Below are 25003 nucleotides of genomic sequence, written 5' to 3'. Positions count from 1 at the left end.
CTGTGATGTTCATTGGTGTCTGTCTACTGGGAGAGGCTGGCTTTTCTGCAAGCTGACAGTGCTTTAGGCTGGAGGGGCTTGGTGAATGCTCAAGAGCGCCTTTACCCTGCCAGGCTGTGATTTCTCCTTTTGTTTCTTTTCTTTTTAAGGGGGGGGAGGGTCAAGAAACCACACTTCAGACTCATTATCAGCCTCAGAAGCTAAAATTTGAACAAGCAGAGAAACCTGACTACTTCCTCTGCTGATCATGAAAACATTCATCAATTCTTTTATCTGAACTGCATGGGACAGTCTTTGAAGCCACACCAGTAGAGTAGGTTTGTTTATTTAAACAAAAATAAAGGCAAAGAAATACTGCAGAACTTTTTTTTCCTCTTCCATATCTTTGACCCGATTTTTTGGCTGCAGCTCTGTGATTTGCTGTTTGTGTGTTTTTGCAGCTGAAGAACAAAATCAGAAAGCTCTGTTTCATCCTGTTCCATTCCTAGTCCTCGTGTTACAATAATTGCTGGAGTGCCAGGCACAAAGATAAAAAAGAGTTGGCTGTGTTTTTGGTTTGTCATTGTTTCATGTATGAAAATGGCTTTTCCTTTGTAATTATCTACACAGTGTAAGAAGTGTGTATGTGGAGGAGCTATTGAAAAATGACAGCAGAATAATTAAATTCACACCAGCTCCCCATGTGGATACTAAGACATCAAGAGTGTCTTCTGTGGTTTAGCATTAGCCACTTCCAAAGCAAGCTCAAAGCGCGTAAGAGCAAACTTTGATTCATTTTCCTGCGCAAACAGGTTTCTGCCTTTTGAAAGCCTAGGTACCAAATGCCTTTATCTCTGGCAGAGGGAGATGTACAGACAGGGGCTCATCAACAGTTAGATGCTTTGCACCTCCTGGAAGCTGCACCTCCTGCTGCCCTTCTGAAGAGCATCACCCCCTAATGCCAGGGACTATGGGTGGGTGCTGAAAGGGTTACTGGGTGCTGTGCAACGCTTTGCATGGCTGGTATAGAGGTGATGGGCGAGGTTGTGTTTCCTACTGCAAGGGTTTGTTGTGGCTGAATATTTTCTCTTGCCTTTTCCCTCTCCCCTGGTTTCCCCCCCACATCCTGTAATTCCCTTCTAAAAGAAACTAGTCTGTGTTGTGCTGAGCTCAGCGCTGCAGCCATTTGCAAAGACGCCACAAGGAGAAGCAGCGCTTCTCAGCTTACAGGCTGGACCCTGCTGAGAAACAGGTCATTCCTTCCCTTCTCAGAGTGCTTGTGCCCAGTGAGCAAACAAAGGTTGGCCATCCACGTGTGTAGGTGCTTGTGGGGGTAGCTATTTAACCAGTCACCTTTCTGAGGAAGGGGCCAAGTTCTGGGGGTTGTTTTGTGCAGCAGTTAGCAGAGCGCTCGCTGAGCGTCAGTGACTGTGTTTATTTGTGGCAGGGTTAGCACTGCTGTAGGATTGTTTGTGGCAGTTTTACTGAACTCTATAATTCCCAACTGTGGGCTTCAATTTGCATCTTCTCATACAATTTGAACTGCTTGCTTGGCTATGTAAATCTTCTGTGTATTGTTTTGCTTTCTTGTTCACTGTTTCTCTGCTCTTCCGCAGAAGACACATCTCATCCTGGGATTCAGCTCTGTCCTGCTGCTCTGGTGTGGCACCCTCGGATGCTGGACAGCACTGAACAGAGATAGACAATTCCCAGATCATCCCTCTTCTCCTATCCTTTCACCCTTTAAATCAAAGATGTGTGACCCCCGGACAAGCCTTTCTGATTAGCTCTCATCTCGCAGCATTCACTTCTGTGTGCCTGAGCGCTGCTGCAAATTACAGCCACCTTTTATTTGCTTGTGCAGCCTTTGATCGGCTTTAGCAGGGCTGTCCTCCTCGGTAGCTGTTCCTGTCATGCCATCTTGTGGTGGCCCTGGGACTCTGAAGAGTGTCTTCTTCCCAGAAGCTGATGAGTGAGCTGCCTTCTGTATTGCAGTCTAGTGATTACAACTCCTTTTTGATAGCTGCATTTCTGTGCTGGTGAACCCAGGAAATATTTCTCTCTGGCTTGTTTGGCAGGATGTGAGCGTCCAAAGTTCAAGTGTTGTGTTAGACAGGGACTTTCACAGCAAATGCCTGTGCTGGGGGCTTGAACTCTGATGTAAAAGAGCATAGCCTGTATCTGTGGGGATTGATTGAGCATTACCTGTGGTACAAGGAGAGTGGAGTAGTGTTTGTTCACCAGTTACAATAGCAAGCTATTTATTAAGTAAAGCATTCATCCCTGACACAGTGCATGTTGGTTTAAGTTCTGCACTGTTTTGCTTCTCTGAACACAGAGGAGCTGTTGAATACTTTGAGACTCCTCTGTCTTGTGGTTGCAGAAAGTGTGTGTGTGGCAGGTGTCAGGATTTTCTAGGAAATCCAATTTTATCTCCTACTCCTTTTTTCTCAGTCTCCCTCAGCTTTGGATAAGCCACAGGGACAAAAGTAAGTCCAGTGCCTGCCTGCTTCTGTGACCTGTGAGCTTTACTGTACCTTAGAGAGTAAGAAGTGTGTGCCTTGCTAATAAATGACATAATGAATAATTGTGTTTCCTTTTCTGTGTCTCCAGTGTTCCCAACTCTTGCCCGGCCAGTCCACGTGGTGCTGGATCCTCAGGATATCGTTTTGTTCACAACATTACCTCGGATCTGCAGCTGGCAGCAGAGTATGCTGCAAAAGCAGCCTCAGAACAGCAGGCAGATGCATCTGGCGGGGACAGCCCAAAGGTTCACAGAAACATTACTTTACCCAGCCCTGCTCACTGGGAGGGTTATTAAGACCTGGCAGTTTATTGCCAGTGCTGGATACAGTTAAAAGGGGGCTAAGAATACCCTGGCCATAAGGACGTTGTATACAGTGTCCTCCAGGGGGTTGAGACCCTGCCTTCAAACCAGCCTCCTACTAGTGTCAGTGTTTGAGACTCTTGAACAAGTCCAGAGAAGGGCAACGAGGTTGGGGAGAGGCCTTGAGCATAAGCCCTACAAGGAGAGGTTGAGGAAGCTGGGGTTGCTTAGCCTGGAGAAGAGGAGGCTCAGGGGAGACCTTATTGCTGTCTACAACTACCTGAAGGGTGATTGTAGCCAGGTAGGGTTTGGTCTCTTCTCCCAGGCAACCAGCACCAGAACAAGAGGACACAGTCTCCAGCTGTGCCAGGGGAATTTTAGGCTTGAGACGAGGAGAAAGTTCCTCACAGAGAGTTGTTAGCCATTGGAGTGTGCTGCCCAGGGAGGTGGTGGAGTCACCATCCCTGGAGGTGTTCAAGAGGGGATTGGATGTGGCACTTGGTGCCATGGTTTAGTAATCATGAGGTCTTGGGTGACAGGTTGGACTTGATGTTCTCTGAGGTCTTTTCCAACCTTATTGATTCTATGATGGTGAATCTGCTTGCTTAGCTGCCCAAAATGTATTCCAGTTATTCACAAAAATGGGTAAGCAAGAGTAATATTTTTTTGTTTGATAAACCAAGACCCTCTGAAGAGGTGCATCAACATTCTGAGCCATCCTTTCTCCTTTTAATTGAGTGGTGTCTTGCAAAACACAAGCTGGAGAAAAGGGAAGCAAGGAAGGAAACTAGATCCTTGTCATTAGAAATCTGTAGTCTGACTTTAAAACAAACCCAAAGGCCTGTCAAGCAAGCACTAAATGAGGAGAGCAGTAAATGGGATTCAGATTAAAAACTAACTTACTTATAATGCTAAAATTTAATTTTGGTGAGCTGATCTTCAGATCAAAGTTAGAGGTTTAGATCCAAAACCACCTGATTTGGGATTGGGTGGAGGAGCACAGCACTAAATGGCATTTTTTTGTACATTGAATTCTCCCTTGAGACAAGAAGGGCTGTTCTTGATGGAGTAACATGAAGAGCTGGGAATACAAGATCTGGCAAACAAATTAAACTTCCTAGAATGAAACAAATCCTGCTGGAGAGGGGAAGGGACAGGATCAAGTTTCATATTGGGCTGGTTGCTGGCAGGAGAGCTGATAGCATGCTTGCATGAAACCTTTCTAACAAAGTGTAGTTGTAGCTGGGCAGAATCAAGGCTCCAGTTTGCAGTGACCGTTCCCTGCACCTCCTAAGTCTGCTTCCAGTTGCCTGTTCTTATCCTGGTCCTTGTGCCTGGTGTAAGCACATGTGGTAAATCCAGGGTGAAACAGAATCTGATTGAAGTTAGCTTTTTGTGTGTGTTTCTGGGGAGGGGGAAGGAGATTAAACTCTCTGGCTCAGTCTGTAGTCCTCTTTGCACAGACATGGTTGTGCTAAATTTGGGAGCTGGCAGTTCTACAAGAGGTGTGAAAGGGAAGAGGATGCTGCTGCTCTTCTTTGCCCCTGATGCTCTCTTAATATCTGTAGAAACTACAGCCCAATGTGGTTTTTAGTTTGGATTGCTGGTACACTGTAGTGTAGGAATTCCCCATAGTGACTAAACTTCTGTTTGCTCTTTTTTCCTTAGGATGAGTCCAAGCCACCCTATTCTTACGCTCAGCTAATTGTGCAGGCTATATCTTCAGCACAGGACAGACAATTAACACTAAGTGGAATCTATGCCCACATTACCAAGCATTATCCATATTACAGGACTGCTGACAAAGGCTGGCAGGTGAGTTCTGGATACTGACAAGCTTCTTAAACTACTTTGAGAGGGTTTATCTGCTTTGAAATGCATTTATTAAAGGTTTGGGGCACTGGGAATAGAGCTGCTTTGTCTGTTCCCAGAGTGAATTTGTTTAACTTAACTACTTTGTTTGTGGCTGATGAGTTTGGTGTTTTAAAATGCTTTCTAGGGCAATGCAGTGTGTTAGCATTGGGCTCTCTGGCCTCTGAAACCTTTCTAATGCTGTAGTCATGTGTCTTTCATTTCTGCTTGGTTTTATTCTTCCACATCCTTGCTGTCGGTTACTCCTCCGTCCAGATACTCGCCTGAATCTTCCCTAATCCTCCACCTTGTCTTTGTTTGGTGTGATCCCTCCAAGCAGATGATGTCCAGCCTCAAACTGAGGCTCAGTTTTTTTAATTATAATAACTTCCAATCACAATTGGTTTGTTTCCCCAGTGCATTGTGCAAGTTACAGCTGGCAAATTTTGAGTCTCAGAATGAGAACTTGGGAAACTATGAGTCTGTGCCTTCCTTGTGGTATTGAAGGAAATCTGACCAGCTTCATAGGAGAGCTTGGGTGTAGTTAACACATGCTAAATCAAGCTTAAATGTTCACTTGAGGGCTGTTTTCAAAGTTCAAGAAACCTCAGCTCCACCTGCTTTCAGGCTTTTTCTTGGCATCACACCTTTTAAATGGGTGTTGTCGTTTGAATATAATACACTAATGCAGCTGGAAAGCCTCTCACAGATGCTGATTGTGTTGTGATCAACTGGCAGGAGCAGAGCTGCTTGGTGCACTTTGAGTGCAGTTGGAATAAATACATTTCTGCCTCCCTGGCTTTTCCCTGCAGTTCTAATTAATTGTGGAATTCACTTCCTGCCTTAACCTGCTCAGCAGAATTGGGCTTTGCAAACCAGTCGCTGTGTCCTGCTTCAAAGAGAGCTACATTTCAGTAGAGAGGCAAGTTGCCTTTTACCCTCCCCTCCCAGTAGCATTGTAAGGCTTCATTCACTAGCAAAGAGCTCATCTGAAGCTGCTACAGAAGCTCTTGTTCTGTTTGGAAAGTGGAAGAGGAATGGGTTTGTGCACACCTGGGCTTGCTGAGCCTTTCCCTTAGCCCAAAAGACAGTCTTACAGCCAGCAAGAGGTGGGCTTTTGCAGTGTAAAGGATCAATAGCCTTGTCATCTCTGGAGAGCCATGCTGTGCTAGTCTAGTGCTACACAGGTAGTGGATTCTTCTCAGAGATAGCTCTCTGCGGGCACGTTGGCTGGCTTGCATTGCAGTTGCCATGAGGTGCAGTGTCCTCTAGGGCATGTTTGGGCACTCTGGTAATCATCTGGCAGGTAGGCAGTTAGCACAGGCTCAGGCAGTTTTTTCCACTTGCCTAGAATAAAGCCTGTCTTCTGAGAGAGTTCTGATGTGGTTTAGAGTGATTTCCCCCTGCCTCAGCAAAAAGCTCTGCTTTCATTGCTTTCCACAGAGCAGTCACTGCACTGCCTGGCTCCAGATGTATCGAAGTGATGGGGTAGGACCAAGCAAAACAGTCTTTCAGCATTGTTGGTAGAAACTGACACATTTCCCCAGTTCTCCTCTTGCAGCTCTCCTCTGGCTTTGGAGCTGTGTGAGTTGAGTGACTTGTTGTGTCTTCAGCACCGCTCCTGGTGGCACGGGTTTTATTTTTCCAAGCTGTGTGGCAACCCCCCCTTCACCTTTGTTACGTGCTTCCTCCTGACAAAATAATCATCTCGTTCCCCTGCTTCCTGCAGAATTCCATTCGGCACAACCTCTCCTTGAACCGCTACTTTATTAAAGTCCCACGCTCCCAGGAGGAGCCTGGCAAGGGCTCCTTTTGGCGAATTGACCCTGCCTCTGAAGCCAAACTAGTAGAGCAAGCGTTTAGGAAACGAAGGCAAAGAGGAGTGTCCTGCTTCCGAACACCTTTCGGGCCTCTGTCCTCCAGGTAACTTCAACCTCCTCTAATCTCTGTGCCAAACGCCTCGCAAAGAAAGCAAGCAAACCTCTCCTGAAGTCCAGTGAGCAAACTTCACTTGTGTTTTTGGTTTGAGAGGTAATGCAAGTAGTCCTGAGGCGTCATCTGAAGATTGTTCTGACTTCTGAAGGGTTTACAGGAAAAAAATTAATCCAGACCCAACCTACAAAAATGCATCAAATGGCAGATAGGTTTTGGCACCGCTTCAAAGGGATTCAGAGCAGTTATCACTAGAGTGAGTGGTTTTAGATGCCAATCTCACATTTCAGGAAAGCTGTGTTTAGATGTGGATTAGATCATAGTGGGAATACATCTTGTGGTATTTAAAACCCTCTCCTATAGGGAAGATCAGGTTGATCACGATTGTCAGCAGTGAAGCAACGTTCAGCTCAGCGCAGCCGCTCCAGTCAGCGGTGTAAGTGCAAAAGAGGATCGGTGTGCAGTGACAGCTTTCTCCAAGCCCTGTAGCTGTGAGGGTAGGACTTGCATTTCAGCCTTAGCTGCAGCAGTTTCTTGTAGCATTCCTCCCACACCTCTTATTTTCTGTTAAAACAGGCAGGGAAACAGGAGAGGTTTTCAGCTGCTCAGCTTTTCTCTTGTTTGTCACTAAAGAAGTGTTTCATTCCTCATGTGTTTGGCTGTGAGGGACCAGAGGTGGGAATGAAGTGGTTGGTGAGGGAAGCAATGAGAAGGGAGAGCAATTGTTCTGTGGGCATATATAAGGCCAGACACTTGCATCTTTTTTCCCTTCCTCTCCTCATTACTAAGATCCTTTGAGGATGGACTGAACTTATTGAACTGATCTGAACCTGAGACACTCAGAGTTTCTCTGCCAGCAGTGGGTCATAAAATGACATGTTAAACAAATCTGAAGGGTCTCATTTCCTTCAGTCAGGAGTAACGTGGTAGTATTTGGTGCCAGAGCATTTGTGGGGCTACTGTGGGGCTTTCAGCTCCTCTCAGTGAGGCTGTAGTGGGTAGTGTGGAAGAAAGACTGTCCTCCTGCTAGAGAATCCTGTACTGACTATATCTCATGGTCTCTGCTGCTGTCTTGTGGTCAAAATGCACCTACGTTTACCAACACTACCTTCTGGTGTTTCAGGAGTGCTCCTGCCTCCCCTACTCACCCTGGCCTGCTGTCCCCTCACTCTAGTGGCCTACAGACTCCAGAGTGCCTGTCACGGGAGGGCTCACCCATTCCACATGATCATGACTTTGGGTCAAAGTTAGCCTCAGTTCCAGAGTATCGGTACTCACAGAGTGCACCTGGTGAGTAGCTCTTGTTCCACAGAAGGGTGGCTGCTTGTTGGCACCAAGTGCCACGCTGGGGGCACTGCAGGAGTGCTTCTGCCAGTGTGTTAGAGGAATATATAGGTCTCTCTTCCCACTCCATTGTTAGAGACTAATGATGCATATGCAGCTTCAGACCATTTTTCTCACTACTCTTTGGATGAGTGGGCAGGAGATAAAGGAATGTGTAGAAACACGTGAGCTAACCTTGAACTAGGTGGATCTGAAGAGCTGGCAGCACAGTAGCCATGGCAGTGTGTAGCTTGCTCACACTGATTTTTCCAGTCTTCTGGATAAGATCAGCTTGGCTATGCAGAGTTCTGGTGCTGTGGCCAAGGCTTTGGTAATTTGTTCAGCCCTGTTAAATATCTGCTTGTCAGCTGTGCTGTAACTGGCCTGATGTATCGGGTGTTCCTGGTGAGGTTGGAAGGCAAAGCTCATTAGATAAAGCTTTTTTTGTGTGTGTGTGTGTGTACTTTTGACCACAGAAATGTGCTGAGATAGAAGGCAAGGTTTTGGTAAGTTAGGAAAGAGAAGAGTATTTTTGAACCCCTCGTTTTTGTTCCTCACTCCCACTTCTGCCAGCGCTGAAGGTCTGAGTCCTGCAGATTGGAAGTGTGCATGTGAGATGAATGGAAGCCTTTTTGCCTCTCCTGCTAATGTCTGCTCCTCTCCTGTGTCCAGGATCTCCAGTCAGTGCCCAGCCGGTGATCATGGCTGTTCCTCCACGAACATCTACCCTGGTGGCAAAGCCAGTGGCGTACATGCCAGCGTCAATAGTGACTTCCCAACAGCCTCCCTGCCACGCCATTCACGTGGTTCAGCAAGCTCCCACTGTTACCATGGTCCGAGTTGTGACCTCCTCTGCAAACTCTGCCAACGGATACATCCTCACAAACCAGGGCACGGCAGGAGGAGCTCATGAGGCTGCAGGGGCGGTGTTGGACTTAGCTGGTGACCATCGAGGTAGCTTCTTCCTCTCCTTTCCTACTCTTCTAATCTTGAGCAGGATTGTGGGTGGTCAAACACTGTTTCACACGGTGGGTGCTGGGGTGGGTTGAAAATTCCCCCCAAGATAAAATTGCCAGGCCAGACCAGCTCAGTTGGAAGCAAATGAAGCTGTACTTACAAGCAGAACTACAATCTAAAATGAAATGCAATGAGTATGTACAAAATATAGAATCAGAATTGACAGGGTTGGAAGGGACCTCAAGGATCGGATAGGATTGGATAGAATAGGATGGGATAGAAATAGAATAGAATAAACCAGGTTGGAAGAGACCTTTGAGGTCATCAAGTCCAACCTATCACCCAACACTATGTAATCAACTAAACCATGGCACCAAGCACCCCATCAAGTCTCTTCCCAAACACCTTCAGTGAAGGTGACTCCACCACCTCCCTGGGCAGCCTATTCCAATGGCAAACAACTCTTTCTATGAAGAACAACTTCTTGTTCCAACCCCTCTGCCATGGGCAGGGACCCTTCACACTAGATCAGGTTGCTCAGAGCCACATCCAGCCTGGAATATACAATATTTACATATACATACCATTTATAAACAGCAGAAGAACACCCCTGGACAAACCAGGGGCTACCACTAGCTTCCCCCTCCCTGCTCCTTTCTTTACCCCCATGTACACAGGACAAGAGAAAGAGCAGAGAGGAGTTTGTTAATACTCAGCCACAACAAGAATGCATTCAAGGTCAGCAAAAGCCAGCAGAAGCACAAGTTAGTAGAGTGAGGAAGTGAAGAGCACAAGTAGAGTGAGGAAACTGAAAAGAGAGAAAGTTAGTTTACCTATCTAGCTTTTGTTTGTTACCTGTCTGATGGAATCATGTAGAATTTATCATTAGGTTCCTTTTTTACATCCAATGGTGATTTATTTGCATTCTGCCACTTCCTGTTCAGGACCTCTGGAAAATTTTCAAGGCACAGCCTAAAACTGCCACGGGTGCTTACCCCTTAATAAAAGATGTTTCTCCAGGTCAAACTTAAACCCAAGAAGTATTCATCCATTTGTCTCCACTTGGGAGCAGGACAACTGTGCTCCCTTGTCTCCTGTAACAATTCTTAACACACTTTGGAGGCTGCTAAAACATGGACTACTTGAAATACTTCTATTATCCCCAATATCAAATGTTATGCCTGTGTATTGGTCAGCTGGATGTGCTAGGGAAGTGTGTATTGTTTTTCCTAGCCAAAAGAGAAGGCTTAGGAAAGGCTGAAACTGTCTGCTTCTGAGTGGCCTTGTAAAGAAATGGTTGAGCCCTTCTTTTTGACAGGCCTGGGTTCCTAGAGGAAAGCATGTACTTCTGGAAGTGCAGCCAGTGCCCCATTAAAGCAGTCTTCAAAAACCAGTTACAACAAAGGTCTCTTTTTTTCCCCTAAGATGGAAATTCCAGCCTGGGGGGATTTATTGAGTTAAATGTTCTCTTGCTGTAATCTAGACACCACCTTGTCTGCTTGCCGTTTCAGAAGAGCTTGGTGCTACAGCACAGATGGGTGTTGTACCAGCAGTAAGACTTGTTCTTCTGATTGCTTTTATGTGGGCACTGAGGCAGTGGTCTCTAAGAGGAGGGGGGTGGGGGAAGACAAAAACCTTCCCCTACCACAGCAGCAGGACCAGTGGCATTTTTAGTTCAGCACTGGTAATCTTGCTTGAGTTTCACTTGCATTCTCTACAAATTCCTGTCTGGATCCCATACATGTTCCTGAAGTACTAACAGTTGCAGCTGCCTATCTGGCAGCTGCCCCCTTCTTTCATTCACTAGTTCTTGTTGTCACTTGTTCTTTCCCTATTTGTTCCTCTCTCACTCCCACTCATAATATTTTCCCTTTGTTCTTCCTGGTTTCTCTATTTTCCTTCCTAATCTCCCTGCTTTCCTTGCCTTTTCTCTCCCTGCTTACCATCACCTTACCTTCAGGTAAGCTCAATGCTTATGTCCTGTCTAACTCCACTCTTGCTGTCTACTAATCTTAAAATGGGAGAAGCCTTCTCTTCCTGCAGGAGTAATGAGTTTGTGCTTCCTGCTTGCCTCCTCTATGAGACACTCAGAGGCCTTGGAAGAGAAGAGTGGTCTCCTTTCCTGCCTGCCCAGCAGAAGGCTGTCCTGTTACATATCTGCTGAATTGACCTCTTACTTGTCCTGGGCAGTGAGATAAGTGGCTGAGTGGCTCTCAAGCAGTTCTCTCTGTTCAGGAACTCAACCCTCCTCCTCCTCAGTTTTGTTTCTTCCTCCCTCCTTGTTTCTTCCTATACTTGCACAGCTGACAAAACTGTAAGACCTCCTTGTAAATCAACCTATGTGCAGCCCTGACAGCAAGCTGTTGCAGACTCTTTGCTCCAGGCATTGTTTAAGATCTTAATGCCTGCTCCTGCTGTGTGGTATTGAGACTCAGGCCAATCTGCCTGTAATTACAAAGTGAGCTATGAGATTTGCAGTGACTGCTGTCCATATAAGAGCTGTAATGTGCCAATAAGGAAGATGATGCCTGTTTAGGACAGAGGGTCAAGTTTATAATGTAGATGTTTTTCTTTGTGGCTGAGTGGGTTATGCTAGAAGAAGAATGGGGGGGTTTAAAAAATACTGATAGAGTGTATGTGTAATAGAAAATATTTCAGTGTTTTCACATGTTCATCCTTGACCCTGTGGTGCTGAGGTTTTTTCACAGAATGGTAGGGGCTGCAGGGGACCTCAAAAGATCATCTAGTCCAACCCTCCTGCCAGAGCAGGATCACCTGTGCACCTCACACACCCATAAGGCTAGGGAATGTATCACTGCTAAAATGTTAATGAGAATAAAGCCTGCTGTTAAGCCAGGGTAGGGAAATAATAGAATCCATTTGGTTGGAAGGGAACTTTAAAGGTCATCTAGTCCAAACCCCCTGCAGTGAGCAGTGACATCTTCAACTAGAGCACATAGCGCAGAGCCCCATCAAGCCTGATACTGAGTGTTTTCAGGCATGGGGGCCTCCACCACCTCCCTGGACAACCTGTTCCAATGTTCCACCACTCTCACAGTAAAGAACTTCTTCCTTGATGGTTGTGTGTTCTCCTCTTGAGCAGGCATGGATGAAAAGCCCACGATTGCGTTTGCCACGATACCCACCGCCAGCCGTGTTATTCAGACAGTTGCCAGTCAAATGGCACAGGGGGTTCCGGGCCAGACAGTCACCATCCTTCAGCAGGCAGCTCCAGTGGCCATTGGACAGCACCAGCTGCCCGTGAGGGCCGTCACTCAGAACGGGAAGCACGCCATCCCCACCAACAGCATCGCCAGCAGCGCCTACGGTAGGCCTCTCCCCCTTGCTTTCTGGGGTTTGACTGCTGCCTGAGCTTAGCCCTTGGGTCGTTGTACAGCTGCAAGGGCTTTCTTTTCTTAGTATATAGCAAGTTATTCCTCGTGTCCAATTGCAGAGGTATTCCAGTTCTTCAGCTTCTGTGGTTGGAAATGTCAGTGGCAGATAGCCTTCTGTCCACCTCTGTCTGCTTTTTCCCTAGTGGCAGAGTTTTGCTATCTAGCACTGCTTCTGGAAAGTTCAGTCTTTCCTTTGTCCTTGGTTGTGTATTTATTACTACTTGTCCTCTCCTTTGAGAGGGTTTTTTGATAACCTTTTGAGGGTTACTTGTTGCAAGTGTTAGTGATTCTTTTGTGTAGCCTGTTTTCATTTGTTTTCTTCTGACAAACAGCCTTTGCTTTCAGCATGCCAAATAATAACATTTCCATGGTGCTCTTTAGATCTTGTGAAATATGACTCCATAGAGTATTAGGAAAATAACATACTTTCCCCTCTTAAGGTCTTAGAGCCTGGGAGAAAAAAGATCTCTTTTATCAGGTGAATAGATGTAGGGCTTTTTTATGTACAGGATGTGTTCTAGTCATTTGTCAAGCCTGACTTTTCAAATGCCCTGCTAGCTGTATCTTGGCAGCCTCCTCTTATTGCTTGCTCAGCCCTTCAGGTTTTGTTCAGTTAAGGATGATGACTGGGTAATATGCAGGTTTCCTGCAGCCCTCTTCAGCGAGATGAGAAGCACCTCTGCTCTGCCAGGCTGCTGCTCATGGGAGTGTTTGAAATCAAGGGCACTGGTGGGATTTTGGTAGCTTTCACGAAGGCAGGAATGTTTCTACAGGATGTTCTGCCACATCCACTTGCACTATCACCTGGCTTGCACTTGAATTGCAAGAATATTATTGGATCAGTAAAAAATGTCAGTGATAAGGTTTTTATGCAACTGGCTTACCAAGGTATTAAATGGATTGCTGCTACCCAGCGTTAGTGTCTGTCTATGTAGAATCAGACAGGTTTTTATCACTTCAGTGTTAAGATACTCTAGCTAATTTTTTTCTGGTGTTCTCATCAAACTGGAAAGCATTCTAGTTGCATCTGAGGAGTGGGGGTTTTTTGTAAGTGATAGTGAATGTTCTGGTTCACAAAACAGAGCCTGAGCCTTTACTTCTCTGTACAAAGTTGACTTCAGCTGCATACTTTAGGTTCTCTGAATCACTGAACTGTAATTGATGGCTGCCCTCATCCTTTCCCTGTGTTTTTTTCCTTCATCCTCCTGATACTGTGCAGCCTTCTTCCCATGCTGTGGTAGAAGCTGCTGGGCTTTGGAGGCCTTTGTTCTTTTTGCTTTGTTTATTTATCCTAGGGCTCCTTTCTTGACGCACTTAGCAGCAAACACACCGCTAATGTTCTGTCATTCCATCCTTTGCAAATCAGTCTGGAGGGCAGAGGATGTGCTGTCTCCTGAGTCCCTTTTGGCTCACTCTCTGATTGATGTAGATTCCAAAAACTGCATGTGTTTTGTTTTCTGAGCAGTGCTGTGGGCCAAAGCCAGTGTGTAAGCACATTCTCTGTCTGGAACTAGGAATTGTAGACATTTTTACAGAGGGTCACTACTTAAATAGTCTTTTTCTTCTCACCACTTTTATTAATGGGAGGGAGGCTGAGTTCTTTTGTCAGTACTGGAATACTGGATTGGGAGCCAGAAATTCCTGTGTTCTGATAGGAACACATTTGGTTGTCTGGAGTGAACATTTTCCTGCCCCTTTTACAAGTGAGGTGTCAGTACACTTGGTATTTGGATTCTAATGTAGCTTCCCAACAGACTGGCTGCTGTTAGTGTGCTAGCAGGGCTAAAGAATGCTCTCAACACTGAAGATACAGCACATGGGTGTTGTAGCTTCCAAGTTTTGATTGTAGGTGACCAGAGAACTACCGCCCCTCAGAGAGGAGATGTGCTGTGATTTTAATGGGGGATTGAACCTCTCTTTCTGGAGGTAAATGCTTAGCTGGTAATGCCTTGTTTGACAGTGGATAGGAAGAAGAAAGTTCTGCTGTGAAAGGGACTTTCACTAATTTGGTAAACTTGCACAAAGCTGAGCTTGTGGGAGAAGAGGGAGGGACAAGGCTAGCAAGCCCTTCAAAATGGGCTTGAAAACATCATGTATTTACATGTGGTATTTTGTTTTCTTGCTTTCTGGAAGAGCAAACACTTGTGCTACTTCATCACATTAATTCTTTTTCTCTCTTGTCCTGCTTGCCAGCTCTTACAAACCCATTGCAGCTTCTTGCAGCCCAGGCCAGCTCGTCCACTCCCGTTGTAGTCAGCCGGGTGTGCGAGACAGGGACTGAAGAGACAGCGGCAGCCGCTTCCAGTGAGCCTGAAGTCAAGAGACCCCGGGTAGAAGAGTCCAGTGCAGCAGTCCCAGCCCAAACCGGAGTCATCACATCCGCAGTGCCACAAGGACAGGCGACCAGTGAATGAAGAACCGGTGGGAGGAGCTGGAGCGGTGTGGGGTGGGCATGGGATGGCAAGAGCCCTGAAGCAGCTTTCAAAGAAAACAAACCACAGCCCTAACAGCTCAAAAACCATCACGGATAAAGAGCTCTTTTTAAAGTCAGTTTCTTTTTAATGGGAGGACAACAGCTGTTAGAACCACAAGGTGCCAAAAAGAATGGAAAAATCCCTCCCAAGAACCCATCTCTGGAACTCTCTCCTGTCCTTACTTCTGGGATAGGATTTTTTTTCCCTTTTTTTTTTTTTAAATATTCAAAAAAAAAAAGAAAATTTTACAGACAACTGATTGTATGACTGCTGGGATGGTTTTAACTGTCTTTTTCCCCTTTTGGCTCCAAGGGGATGGGATTTGCAGTTCAGCATCTAAAGGAATGTAACACAAATACAATCTGCTCCCTGGAAAGAAAACTCCTCATTTTCTATGCCTTAATCCTGTGCTTCTCAGAGCTTCGAACCAGAGGACCGTTTGCAAACAGGCCACCTAAGGCAATCAGATGCTGAAAGATGGGTGCAGGATCTCACAGCAGCAACATTAAAGAAACATGGTACCAAGCTTAAAGGAGGAAAAAAACAAAAAGGCCAATTGTTTTGTGTGTTAAACCAGAAAAATCCTGAGTATGAATGAACGTTTATTTATGTGGGGATTCAGGAGGAAGAGTTACAGGGCTCAGCCACCTGGATTTCCAGATGCAATTTCTCTCCATTCCCTCTGAGGGAGAATAAGATGACAGAGGAGCTGTATTAAATTGGTTCCTGTAAAGATATTAAAAACAAAGGCTTTTGTACTTTCAATGATTTCTTACAGTTATTCATCACTTGCTCTGGACAACAGCCAAAGCATCCTGATGACTGAGGATCACACGGGGAAGGGTCTCCCAGAGGTTCTCTGTGTGTCTGATCACATCCTGTGCTGGAGCACCAGGTTTTGTTCAAAATAGCACTGTAGGTGAAGACATTGCCATTGTTTCTGTGAACTTGGTCCTCTGCACTAAAGCAGTCCACCTTCACCTCCTGTTGGTAGTGGAGTCCTCAACTAGATGGACAGTGGTCAGGAGGCCAGGGCCAGGTAGGAGCCCTGTCACTGACCCTCTGCCATGGCTAACTGCAAAGCTCCTGTGTAGTTCTAAGAGGGAGGTTGAAAGCTGGGGTGAGAGGCAGCAGGCTTCAAACAGTGTTTAATGCAAATTCTGCAGGAGTGTAGAGACCAAGGCAAAAGAGGCCTTTTACTTTCCATGTGGCAAAAGTCACTGGATTTCTTTAAACAGGTTTTCCAAAAGGAATTTGGAGTTTCCTTTCATTGCCTGGCTGCCTTTCCCATCTCTCCTCCCTCAAGGGCTATTTGGGTTGGCCAGTAGGAGGAGGCTCTTACCCAGACTGTATTCCAGGCTTTTCACATGCTACAAGTATGACTTGCAAGTAAAGCAGCTCTGAGTCACTTCAACCACATGAAACAGTGGGTGCTTGTGATGCCTTGTGACTGGCAAATCAACCCCTGCATACCTCCAGCCTTTGGGTTTCTGGCTGTTTGCAGTCACCTTGGTTAATGTGTCTTCTGGCAGCACAGCAGAGATCTTTTAATTGAGGAAAATGTCAGCTTTGGTAATGGCAAAAGAGACTTAAGAGGAATAGGATCTGCCTTTGGTAGGTTGTCTCCCATTTGTCCTGATTTATTGTCAGGTCATTGTCTTGCATGGTCTGACAACACTCTCCCAGAGCAGAGAGACAAGCCCACTGCAGAAAATGTTTCAAAAAGACTTCCCCACTGTGCAGTAAATGATCCTGTCAGTCTGTCTGTGGGGATTAGGGGGTAAGGCACAGCCATTCAGTGTCTGCTGGAATCTGGGGAGGAAATCCACAAGGTAACAGCTGGCATCACTTGTTCCCTTCTAGGTTTCCTTCCTCATTGCCAAATCCTGTTCAACAGCCAAGTCCCACCACTTGAATAAAACCCAGCCATGTTTTAGTCTCAAGCCAATTGTTTTGGGAGCAGTATTTCTGAAAGAGGGAAAGAATTTCTTGGACTCATGATTCGTGGTTACCTTCAGCAGTTACAGGCCCACAAGGTATTCAGGACAGTTCATTTATCTACAGCTAGGCTGCCATAATTTGCATGTGTCCCTTTAGTGACAAGTTTAGTGATTGGATTTTAGTACTTTGAAATGGTTTTTGTGAGGGAGGATGTTACAGACCACAAAGTAACTGAGGCAGGCTGGCCTCCAGCTGTCACCTTTCTTGCTGGGAAGGCTGGGTGTGGCATAGCAGGAAAGCACAGGGCTTAGCTCTGTTCTCTGTCAAGGCCAGAATTCAATAAAATGGACTTGAAGGAGGAATGAACAAGTGAAAGTTCAGCAGAGTTTGTGTGATTAATCATTACTTGCAGGCTTAGCTAGAGGCACGCCTCTGAAACGGCCCTCAGGCTGGGAAGCTTTCTTGAAACAGAGGAGCCTTGAGGTTTCCAGTACGTTGGGTGAGTCAGTGCAAGATGAGCAACCAATGGAATACTGTTCAGGGGGTGAAGCTGCCAGGGTCTTGTGGGTTTTTCTTTACTGCTGCTTTTTCTCTTGGAAAGTCTAAATAATTAGGCCCTAAACTTCTGTAAACTAGTCCAGCACCATAGAAGTACATCAGCTGAATGACAGTTCTCATATGCCAGCTGCTGCTTTCTAGATACCTCTTGAAAGCCCATCCTCAGGTTGCAAGTATAGATCTCTCCTAAGTATTGTGAACAGAATAACACTTTCTCACTCTTCCTTTTATGGCTCACAATGCCTGCTGCTGAAAATGCCAGTTGAGGACAAGCAAATATCTTTGATCTGTTCACTTACTCTGCTTGAGGTGCCTGCAGTTTGTCAGCTTGCTCCATCAGGGGATTTTTGCTTTCTCAGTCTGCTGCAGCTCCCTGCTACTGTAGGAAGCAGCCATGCCACTTGGAAACTTTTTCTTTGTAAGTTTGCCTGTATCATTTCCTGCTCCTAGTTAAAATAACAGTTCTTACTAGCTCCTGTTGAGAGCTGTGGATCAATGTGGTCTGCATCTGGAACACAGGAGATGGCGACGTCTTGTTTCATGCCATCAGATGAATTCTTTCCACACACAGCTGAGTCTGGAAGACTGCTTGACTCTTTTTACATATCAGCCCTGATTCCCCAGGCTTTCAGTTCTGAGCACTGCAGAGGAATGAAAGTTAATGTGATGGTAAAATTAAGCCTGCAACTAGATAGAAAATGTTTCCCTTAATGGTCATGTCTGGTACTCGGATCCTTTTAAATTGGTCATTTAACTTGGTTTTATTGTCTAAAAAGGGGGAAGAGGAGTTAGGAGACTTCACTGAATCTTCTGCTCTCTGTATAAGGAAAGTCAAGGCATGTTGAATATTTAACCTGCTTGAACTTAAACCTAGGGGAAAAAGTAAAACCAAGTTCTGAATGTGTGAATTTACTTTTTGCCGTTCCCTGTTGATCTGTTTTCATCTTTGGCAGTGGCAAAGACAAATTTTGCTTTGATTAAAGTCAGTTCATAGGAACCTTTTGTTGCCTCAGTTCAAAGCTGGGTGCAGTTGTTCTTGGGTTTATGCCACTGGAATTCCTTAGTTATTGTGTTGTCTTGACCTTGGCTCTTGTGATACAGGAAGCTGTTTATGGTGAGATCAGTTTAATTTGGTTTAGTGATAACACGGTGCTGAGAACAAAATTGAAGTTCATGATTAGCTCAGGTATTCTTTTCAACTCCTTTTCCTTCCTGTATTCCTCCCTCCTCCATGCTAATAATGCTGTCCCCTGTAGCACATCCAGCTGCTTTTATCCACTGATGGGAGCAGCACCTTACATTAAGCTCTGCACAAGGATTCAAGGATGCCTCTTGGAAGCATGGGAGTCCCAGAGCAGGCTGAGAAAGATCAGTGTGGTTACCCTGCACTTAGTTTTTCATGCTGTTATTGTAGACATGTTACTGTTGAGCACAGCTTGTTCAGGAGTGTGGTTTGAGAGACAGGTTAAAGCTTTTTAAGAGGAAAGAGCTTTTTAAGAGGAAAAAAACCTTTACAGTGCTTCTGCAATCAGTGTCATGGTCTGGCTTCAGATTTTGAGGAGAGTAGACTGTATTTTATGTGGTTCAGGCAACTGTCTTGTGTACTGACTTAGAACTGTTGTTCAGAGTTAACTTCAACATTTTCTTTAACCTTTTCCAGTAGAGAAATGCCAGCAGTAAAATAAAACTTGCAGCACAGAAGGCTGGGGACCTGTGTGACCTGAGCTTTCACGTGGTGTGGAGCACTTTTCACTGACCCCTGGGGGATGTTAAATTGATGTTAGAACTTTCCATCTATGTTAGCAAGAGGGTTTCCCAGTGAAATGTTTGGTATCACTCTGTGTGCCAGAGCATAAGTGAATGTCAAAATGTGGGGTGAAAGGAGAGATGTTTCACCACCATCCTAGGTTTGAGGATCTTGGATGACAAGGATTTAGTCTAGCAATAGCTCTGTACCTTTTCATAGAGAATCAAAAGCTGTTTCTTCAAGCTTATTGCATGTAAGTATTAAATTTCACCTGGTTGGCTGTCCCATCTTTGTTTCTGAGGTTTAGGCCATTATGTAAACTACAGTTTAGCATTGTGATAAACACAGAGCACATAAAACTGCAGTGTAAGGGGAGATCACTTCTCTGTTTGTTGGTTCTGCCATTGGCCAGCTGTAGCTGCATAAAAATACAGAATAACTTGGTCTGAAAGTAACCTTTGGAGGTCTCTACTATAATCTCCTGTTGTGAGCAAGTTTAACTAGATCAGATTGTGGTGATCTTGTCCAGCTGGGGTTTGGTTGTCTCCAGAGGTAAGAGACTCTGCGACTGGCCACCCATGAGGTGAAAATATTTTCTCAGCTAAGAATTTCCTGTGCATGTGTTTGTTGCCTCTTGTTCTATCACACCACACCTCTGAGAAGAGCCTAGCACTGCCTTCTTTGCATCTTCCAAATAGGTAGTTGATGACATCAGTAGGACTTCCCCCCCCCTCCCCTTTTGCTTCCTTTCCTTAAGGCTGAACCAACCTAGTTGTCTCTGTCTCTTCTTGTGCATCGCATGCTCATCCCCTCAGACATCAGGTGGCATTGCTGCAGAAGGTCCTTGTCTGTCTTGTAGTGGGGAGCTCAAAAACCTGGCATGGTACTACAGATGTGATCTGACAGATGTTGGATGGAGTGGAAGAAGAATCCTTTCCTTGGCCTGCTAGCTGCACTTCTGCAAGTACAGCCCAGTGCTTGTTTGGTTTCTTGCTGCGAGACACACATAAGGAATGAGAGTCGCAAGAGTCAACTGGAAGCACTCTGGATTGCTTTTGTCCACATGCAACCATCTTGTCCCTCTCTTCCAATGAAGAGTGGCAGCTTAGGTCTTGGAGCTTTTTGAAGAGGAGGCAGCCTGGAAGGGTCTTGCTAACTTTTTAAAATACCTGTGCTTTACCTTATCAAATACTAGTTGCAATCCAGCGTGGAACTCGCCTTGCTGCAAAATCTTCCAGGGTTTTCGGTCTTGCTGCTAAGAAGTTGACCAAGGGCATTAAGAATAAACCTCCAAAGGAACATGACTAGCTTTGCAACTTTGCCCTTGCACAATGAGCTTTTGAGTTTGCACATGCTGTCCTGTAGCATGTGGTCTGCCTTCCCTTGTCAGCTGGTCTCTCAGGAAGCTCCTGTTTCTGCTCCCCATCAGTTTTCCCCCTCTGCTTGTAGCTTCTGTCAGCTCCAGAGTTCTTTAATCCAACTCCTAATTTAATGCCATTGCTTGGAGGTCTGCATCTGGTGAGAATCTGAGTGTTCAGTTGCAGTTATGCAACAGATTGTTCAACCATGTAACTTTTTGCTTCCTTCTGGGTGAAAAATTATGCCAAAGCTGCTACTACCATAGCATACACTACTGTTGTAAGGTGTAGCTTACCAAGGAGCCAGCTGTGCTGCAGAACACAGTTACACTACAAGGTCATCTGGATTGCTGGAGCTGATGGGGTTGGGAAGTGATGCCTCCAAGTGCAGACCAAAATGCAGGATCAGCTGTGACTTTGTGCTGGAGCACCTGCCTGTGAGTGCCTAGCAACCACTGGGCTGTGATGAGAGCAGCATCTCTTGCTGCTAAGTGTGCTGTTTGCAGGGCAGTGGATGTGTTTGTGCACACAGGTGTGGGTATGTGCATACATGGTACCCAGCAGAGGGAAATGCCTAGCTGTGCTGGTGGGCTCTCTCCATCCAGACCTCTTTCATGGGGCAGTAATTCAGCAGCGAGCATTTTACTTCGGCCTGAGCAAGGCAGTTTGGAGAAAGACTTGTTGGCTTGTTTGGGGGTTGGTTTTTTGGAGCACTATATTTAAATTCCCAATTTGTAATCAACTTTGAAGCTTTGTATTTATATGTTCAGACAATTCTTTTTGATACCTTTTCCATTTACCAACACTGAATTAAAAGCCTTCAGAATGTATGGCTGGTCCTCTCCTTCCATGTCACTGCTAAGTTTCCTGAGCCTGGGGGGGGAGTTGTGCTGTGTCTTCCCCTTGACTCTCAAGAGAGTGGGAAAAAAAAAGCCAAGCATGGGTGGCAGCTAAGGAAGAAACCCTTCACATTTTCATGTTGTTTCCCCACCCCCCAGAGAATATTACATTAGATCTGTGTAAACATGAGATTTATATTTATTAATGTGTGAGTGTGTGTGTGAGAGAGAGAATATAGACATATAAGTAGTCCATGTGTTCCTTTCTCTTCAATAGTACTTTACAAGGACTTTTATACAGTATGTTGGCAAATTCCTGCACCCAGGCACTGATTCTCAAAGAACTCTGCAGCTGTGCTTGTAAGGAGTGTGAGCAGCCCATAGAGAAGCAGCTTTACTTCAGTGATTGCTTTCATTCCCCTCACAGAGCAGAAGAGATTACTTGGTACTTGCATCTTCCTTGTGTAGCAGCCCTGCTTCTGCCTTTGTCATGCTTTCAGCAGCTCTACTCCATGCTCCTTTGCTGGCAAGAAAATCCCCCCCAAATAGCACTACAGAAAGCTGGAATCCTGTCTCAAATTCTCTCTCAATGTGTTGTCAGGGAGTTCTTTGCAGATTCTGCTCTGTCACTAATGGGACCTTACTTCTAAGAGGAAACTAAGGGGGCAGCCATGAGGATGCTGTAAAGTTGAGGACTTCCTCCCTTTCTGTCTGTCAGGTGGCTAAATTAACACTGGGGCACTAGTGGAAATAGTTTCTTTTCCTCTGTGGCGAGATCTTTCTCCTCTTTATGGTGCTTCTATCTCTTCATGGGGTGTGAGGTGTGTGTATGTCCCCTTTAAAACAAATGCACAAGAGTTTTCCTAATGATCCCACTCAAAGGGGAGTAAATTTTACTTAGCTGGCCAAATTTCAGTCATGGTTTTAACTCCACAAGGATCACTAAATTTAGAGAAGCATCTGCTCTGACCTACTTGGGCCTCTTGAGAATTATTCCTACAAACAGACAATACCTGTCCTCCTAACCCAAATTTCTCTTTCAGAGGTAGAAGTTTCTTTCTCTCTAAGGACCTGAGTGAATGCTTCACACCAGTACTTGCTCTCTGGTGGTCAGGCAGGTATACTTAAGGGAGGACAGGACTGCTGGTAAGAAGGGTAACCAGAACAGGAGCAGTGAAAGGAAACAGCTTTCCTCCTCAGCAGAGAGCAGCTCATGTGAAAACCAGACTTGCCCTAGTATTTGGTTGGTGCTTCTTGTCTGCTGCTGAACTAAGCAATGCACCTTTGCTGTGATGTAGACCTTTCAGCCCTGCTTCTACTCCACCTCAGTTCCACTTAAAACAGTCTGAAACAGAGCCTTTCTTTAAACTAAGGAGAAATTGAGGAGCAATTGGTCTGTTAGCTGAAGAATAATGAGATTTAAATGGAGCAGGAAAGGTGAGATTTCCTCTTGGTGTGCTGCCTTGCTGCTAAAAGTCTACGGTGCAGAACATCCTCATGTTCTGCTGATTTATATGCCACTCTTTGGAGGTGGACAGGCTGCTAAGTAGGCAAGTTGGCTCTGTAGAAGATGTAAACCTAAGCTTGTTTTCTCTCTTTTTCTCCTGCAAGTGGGGTTGAAGTAGAGGGAGCCAGAGCGTTGCTGGTAAGATATTTTTGCTGTAATGGAAAGGAAAACAGAGAATGTTAAAAAGCAACAGCAACAACACTCATTCAAGTATAGTGATGCAGAAGATGGGATGGCTTGAAAATATGAAAATCTCATGAGGTTGTGTTGTCTTGGGCTCTGGATGTGCTGTCTGTACCATGCTGAGACTGGCATTGCCCAGCCCAACCTCCACGCAGCCCTAAAGAGAGCATTGAAGAGTCTGTCATTATCCAAAGGACTGTTGAAAGCTGTCAAGAGAGAAATCTAAAGATGTACCTGAGCAATGGATGGGAAAGGTGGAAATTCAGATCCAGTTCTGAAGATTTGCTTTAAAAAAATAACCAAAAGCAGATGTTCAGGATTGGAATCTCCCCCTGCTCTGCAGGGACACATTCCCATGGAGGCCTTGGGGGAAGGCTGGAGTCAGACAAGGACCTGGAATACCTCACTGGCTCAATGGAAGTGTGTTGCTACAGAGATCTGGGAGAGCCTTACCCTCTCCACCTGGATTTGGCACTTAAATATAGGGAAGGATGGGCAGGGTGGGGGGGGAGGGCAGGGAGAACTAAAGCCATGCTTGCATTTCAGCTCCTGGTGTTGCCTGTACAAGACACATCCAGCCAGATGTTTTGGGGGGGTTGTGTTTGTTGGGCTTTGTTGTTTTGTTGGGTTGGTTGTTTTTTTTTACAGCTGATATCAAAAGGGTTTTGTTGTGTGTGAGACTTGTTTGTGTTAGCAGTGCTTTTTAAAAAGCAGGTGTGTATCCCAAGGGGGAAAGCTGTGTCTGGGGCAAGGGATGGGAAGTTGATCTTTATCCAGCCATGTGGCAGCACTGCTCCTGTGAGATGCTCAGCTGCACAGGCAGAGACGGTGGCTTGGCTCCCACAAGGGGTGGGAGGGTGTCCTGGTCACGCTGTGAGGAGGCTGCTGCTCACCAGAGGAGATGGCAAGTGTAAGAGCATCCAAGGAGCAGGACCTGCATTTCCACATCAGATGGGATACAGTGGGTTTGGATTTTATTATTATTATTATTATTAATTATTATTTTTGGTTAAATATGGAGCCATACATTTTATTTTATTACTTTTAAAGTAATTTGAGATCTGAATGTGAGTTCTAATGTACCAAGAGCGTTAATATTTTAAAGCTATGACAAAGGTTTAAATTTCTACCCTTTTTTTCCCCCCCCCCCCCTTTTTTTTTCCCTCCCCCATTTATTTTAACTGTTCTGTTACCTTCATTTGATGTATGTGGTTGGGGAATGTTGCTTCTCCTCTTAGCATTTATTTCTATAACCAGAAATAAAATTATTATATATGAAAGAGAAAAAAACTGCCCTGAGATTCCTTGCTGCTTTCGAGTGACAGGCTTGGATCTTTCCAGTGATGCCCTCTTGGCCAAGGGCATCCTGGCCTGCATCAGGAACAGTGTGGCGAGCAGTGAGGTCATTCTGCCCCTGGACACTGCACTGGTTAGGTCACACCTTGAGTACTGTGTCCAGTTCTGGGCTCCTCAGTTTAGGAAGGAGGTTGACTTGCTGGAAGGTGTCCAGAGAAGGGCAACAAAGTTGGTGAGGGGTTTGGAGCACAGCCCTGTGAGGAGAGGCTGAGGGAGCTGGGGTTGCTTAGCCTGAAGAAGAGGAGGCTCAGGGCAGACCTCATTGCTCTCTGCAACTACCTGAAGGGAGGTTGGAGCCAGGTGGGGGTTAGTCTCTTCTCCCAGGCAACCAGCACCAGAACAAGAGGACACAGTCTCAAGCTGCACCAGGGGAGGTTTAGGCTGGATGTTAGGAAGAAATTCTTCACAGAGAGAGTGATTGCCCATTGGAATGGGCTGCCCAGGGAGGTGGTGGAGTCACCATCATTGGAGGTGTTCAGGAGGAGACTGGATGGGGTGCTTGGTGCCATGGTTTAGTTGATTGGGTGGTGTTGGATGATAGGTTGGACACGATGATCTTGAAGGTCTCTTCCAACCTGGTTGATTCTACTCCATCCTATTCTATTCAGCATAGGGCTTAGATTCTGCTGCAGCTTCCCCTCCTCACAATGTGAGGAGACAGAGTGGTTTAGTTGTGGGGTTTTGTTTTTTTCTTTCCCTTTTGCCATTTTGATTAAATGCTGTAGGAGAGCAGTACATGTCTGGACACCAGGCACTGCTTTAGAGTTACAGATACC

The 25003-nt window shown here is 45.6% G+C and overlaps 1 protein-coding gene across 1 annotated transcript in view; it reads left to right on the top strand.

Annotated features, from left to right (window-relative positions):
- The window catches only part of FOXK1 (forkhead box K1), a 57523-nt gene extending 36351 nt beyond the window's left edge, over positions 1 to 21172 (top strand). Inside the window, exons 3-9 of the mRNA XM_068146636.1 lie at positions 2593 to 2749; positions 4475 to 4621; positions 6387 to 6580; positions 7713 to 7879; positions 8585 to 8866; positions 11973 to 12197; positions 14458 to 21172. Coding sequence (XP_068002737.1) covers positions 2593 to 2749; positions 4475 to 4621; positions 6387 to 6580; positions 7713 to 7879; positions 8585 to 8866; positions 11973 to 12197; positions 14458 to 14678 — 1393 coding nt within the window. The 3' untranslated portion in view covers positions 14679 to 21172. The remainder of the gene's footprint in view (positions 1 to 2592; positions 2750 to 4474; positions 4622 to 6386; positions 6581 to 7712; positions 7880 to 8584; positions 8867 to 11972; positions 12198 to 14457) is intronic.
- Positions 21173 to 25003: the final 3831 nt, after the last annotated feature.

Source organism: Melanerpes formicivorus, unplaced genomic scaffold, assembly GCF_026170545.1.
Source record: "Melanerpes formicivorus ecotype bairdi unplaced genomic scaffold, bMelFor1.0.p_v2 SCAF_14, whole genome shotgun sequence".
In the NCBI taxonomy this organism is placed as follows: Eukaryota; Metazoa; Chordata; class Aves; order Piciformes; family Picidae; genus Melanerpes; species Melanerpes formicivorus.
This window is presented reverse-complemented; position numbering and strand designations above follow the sequence as displayed.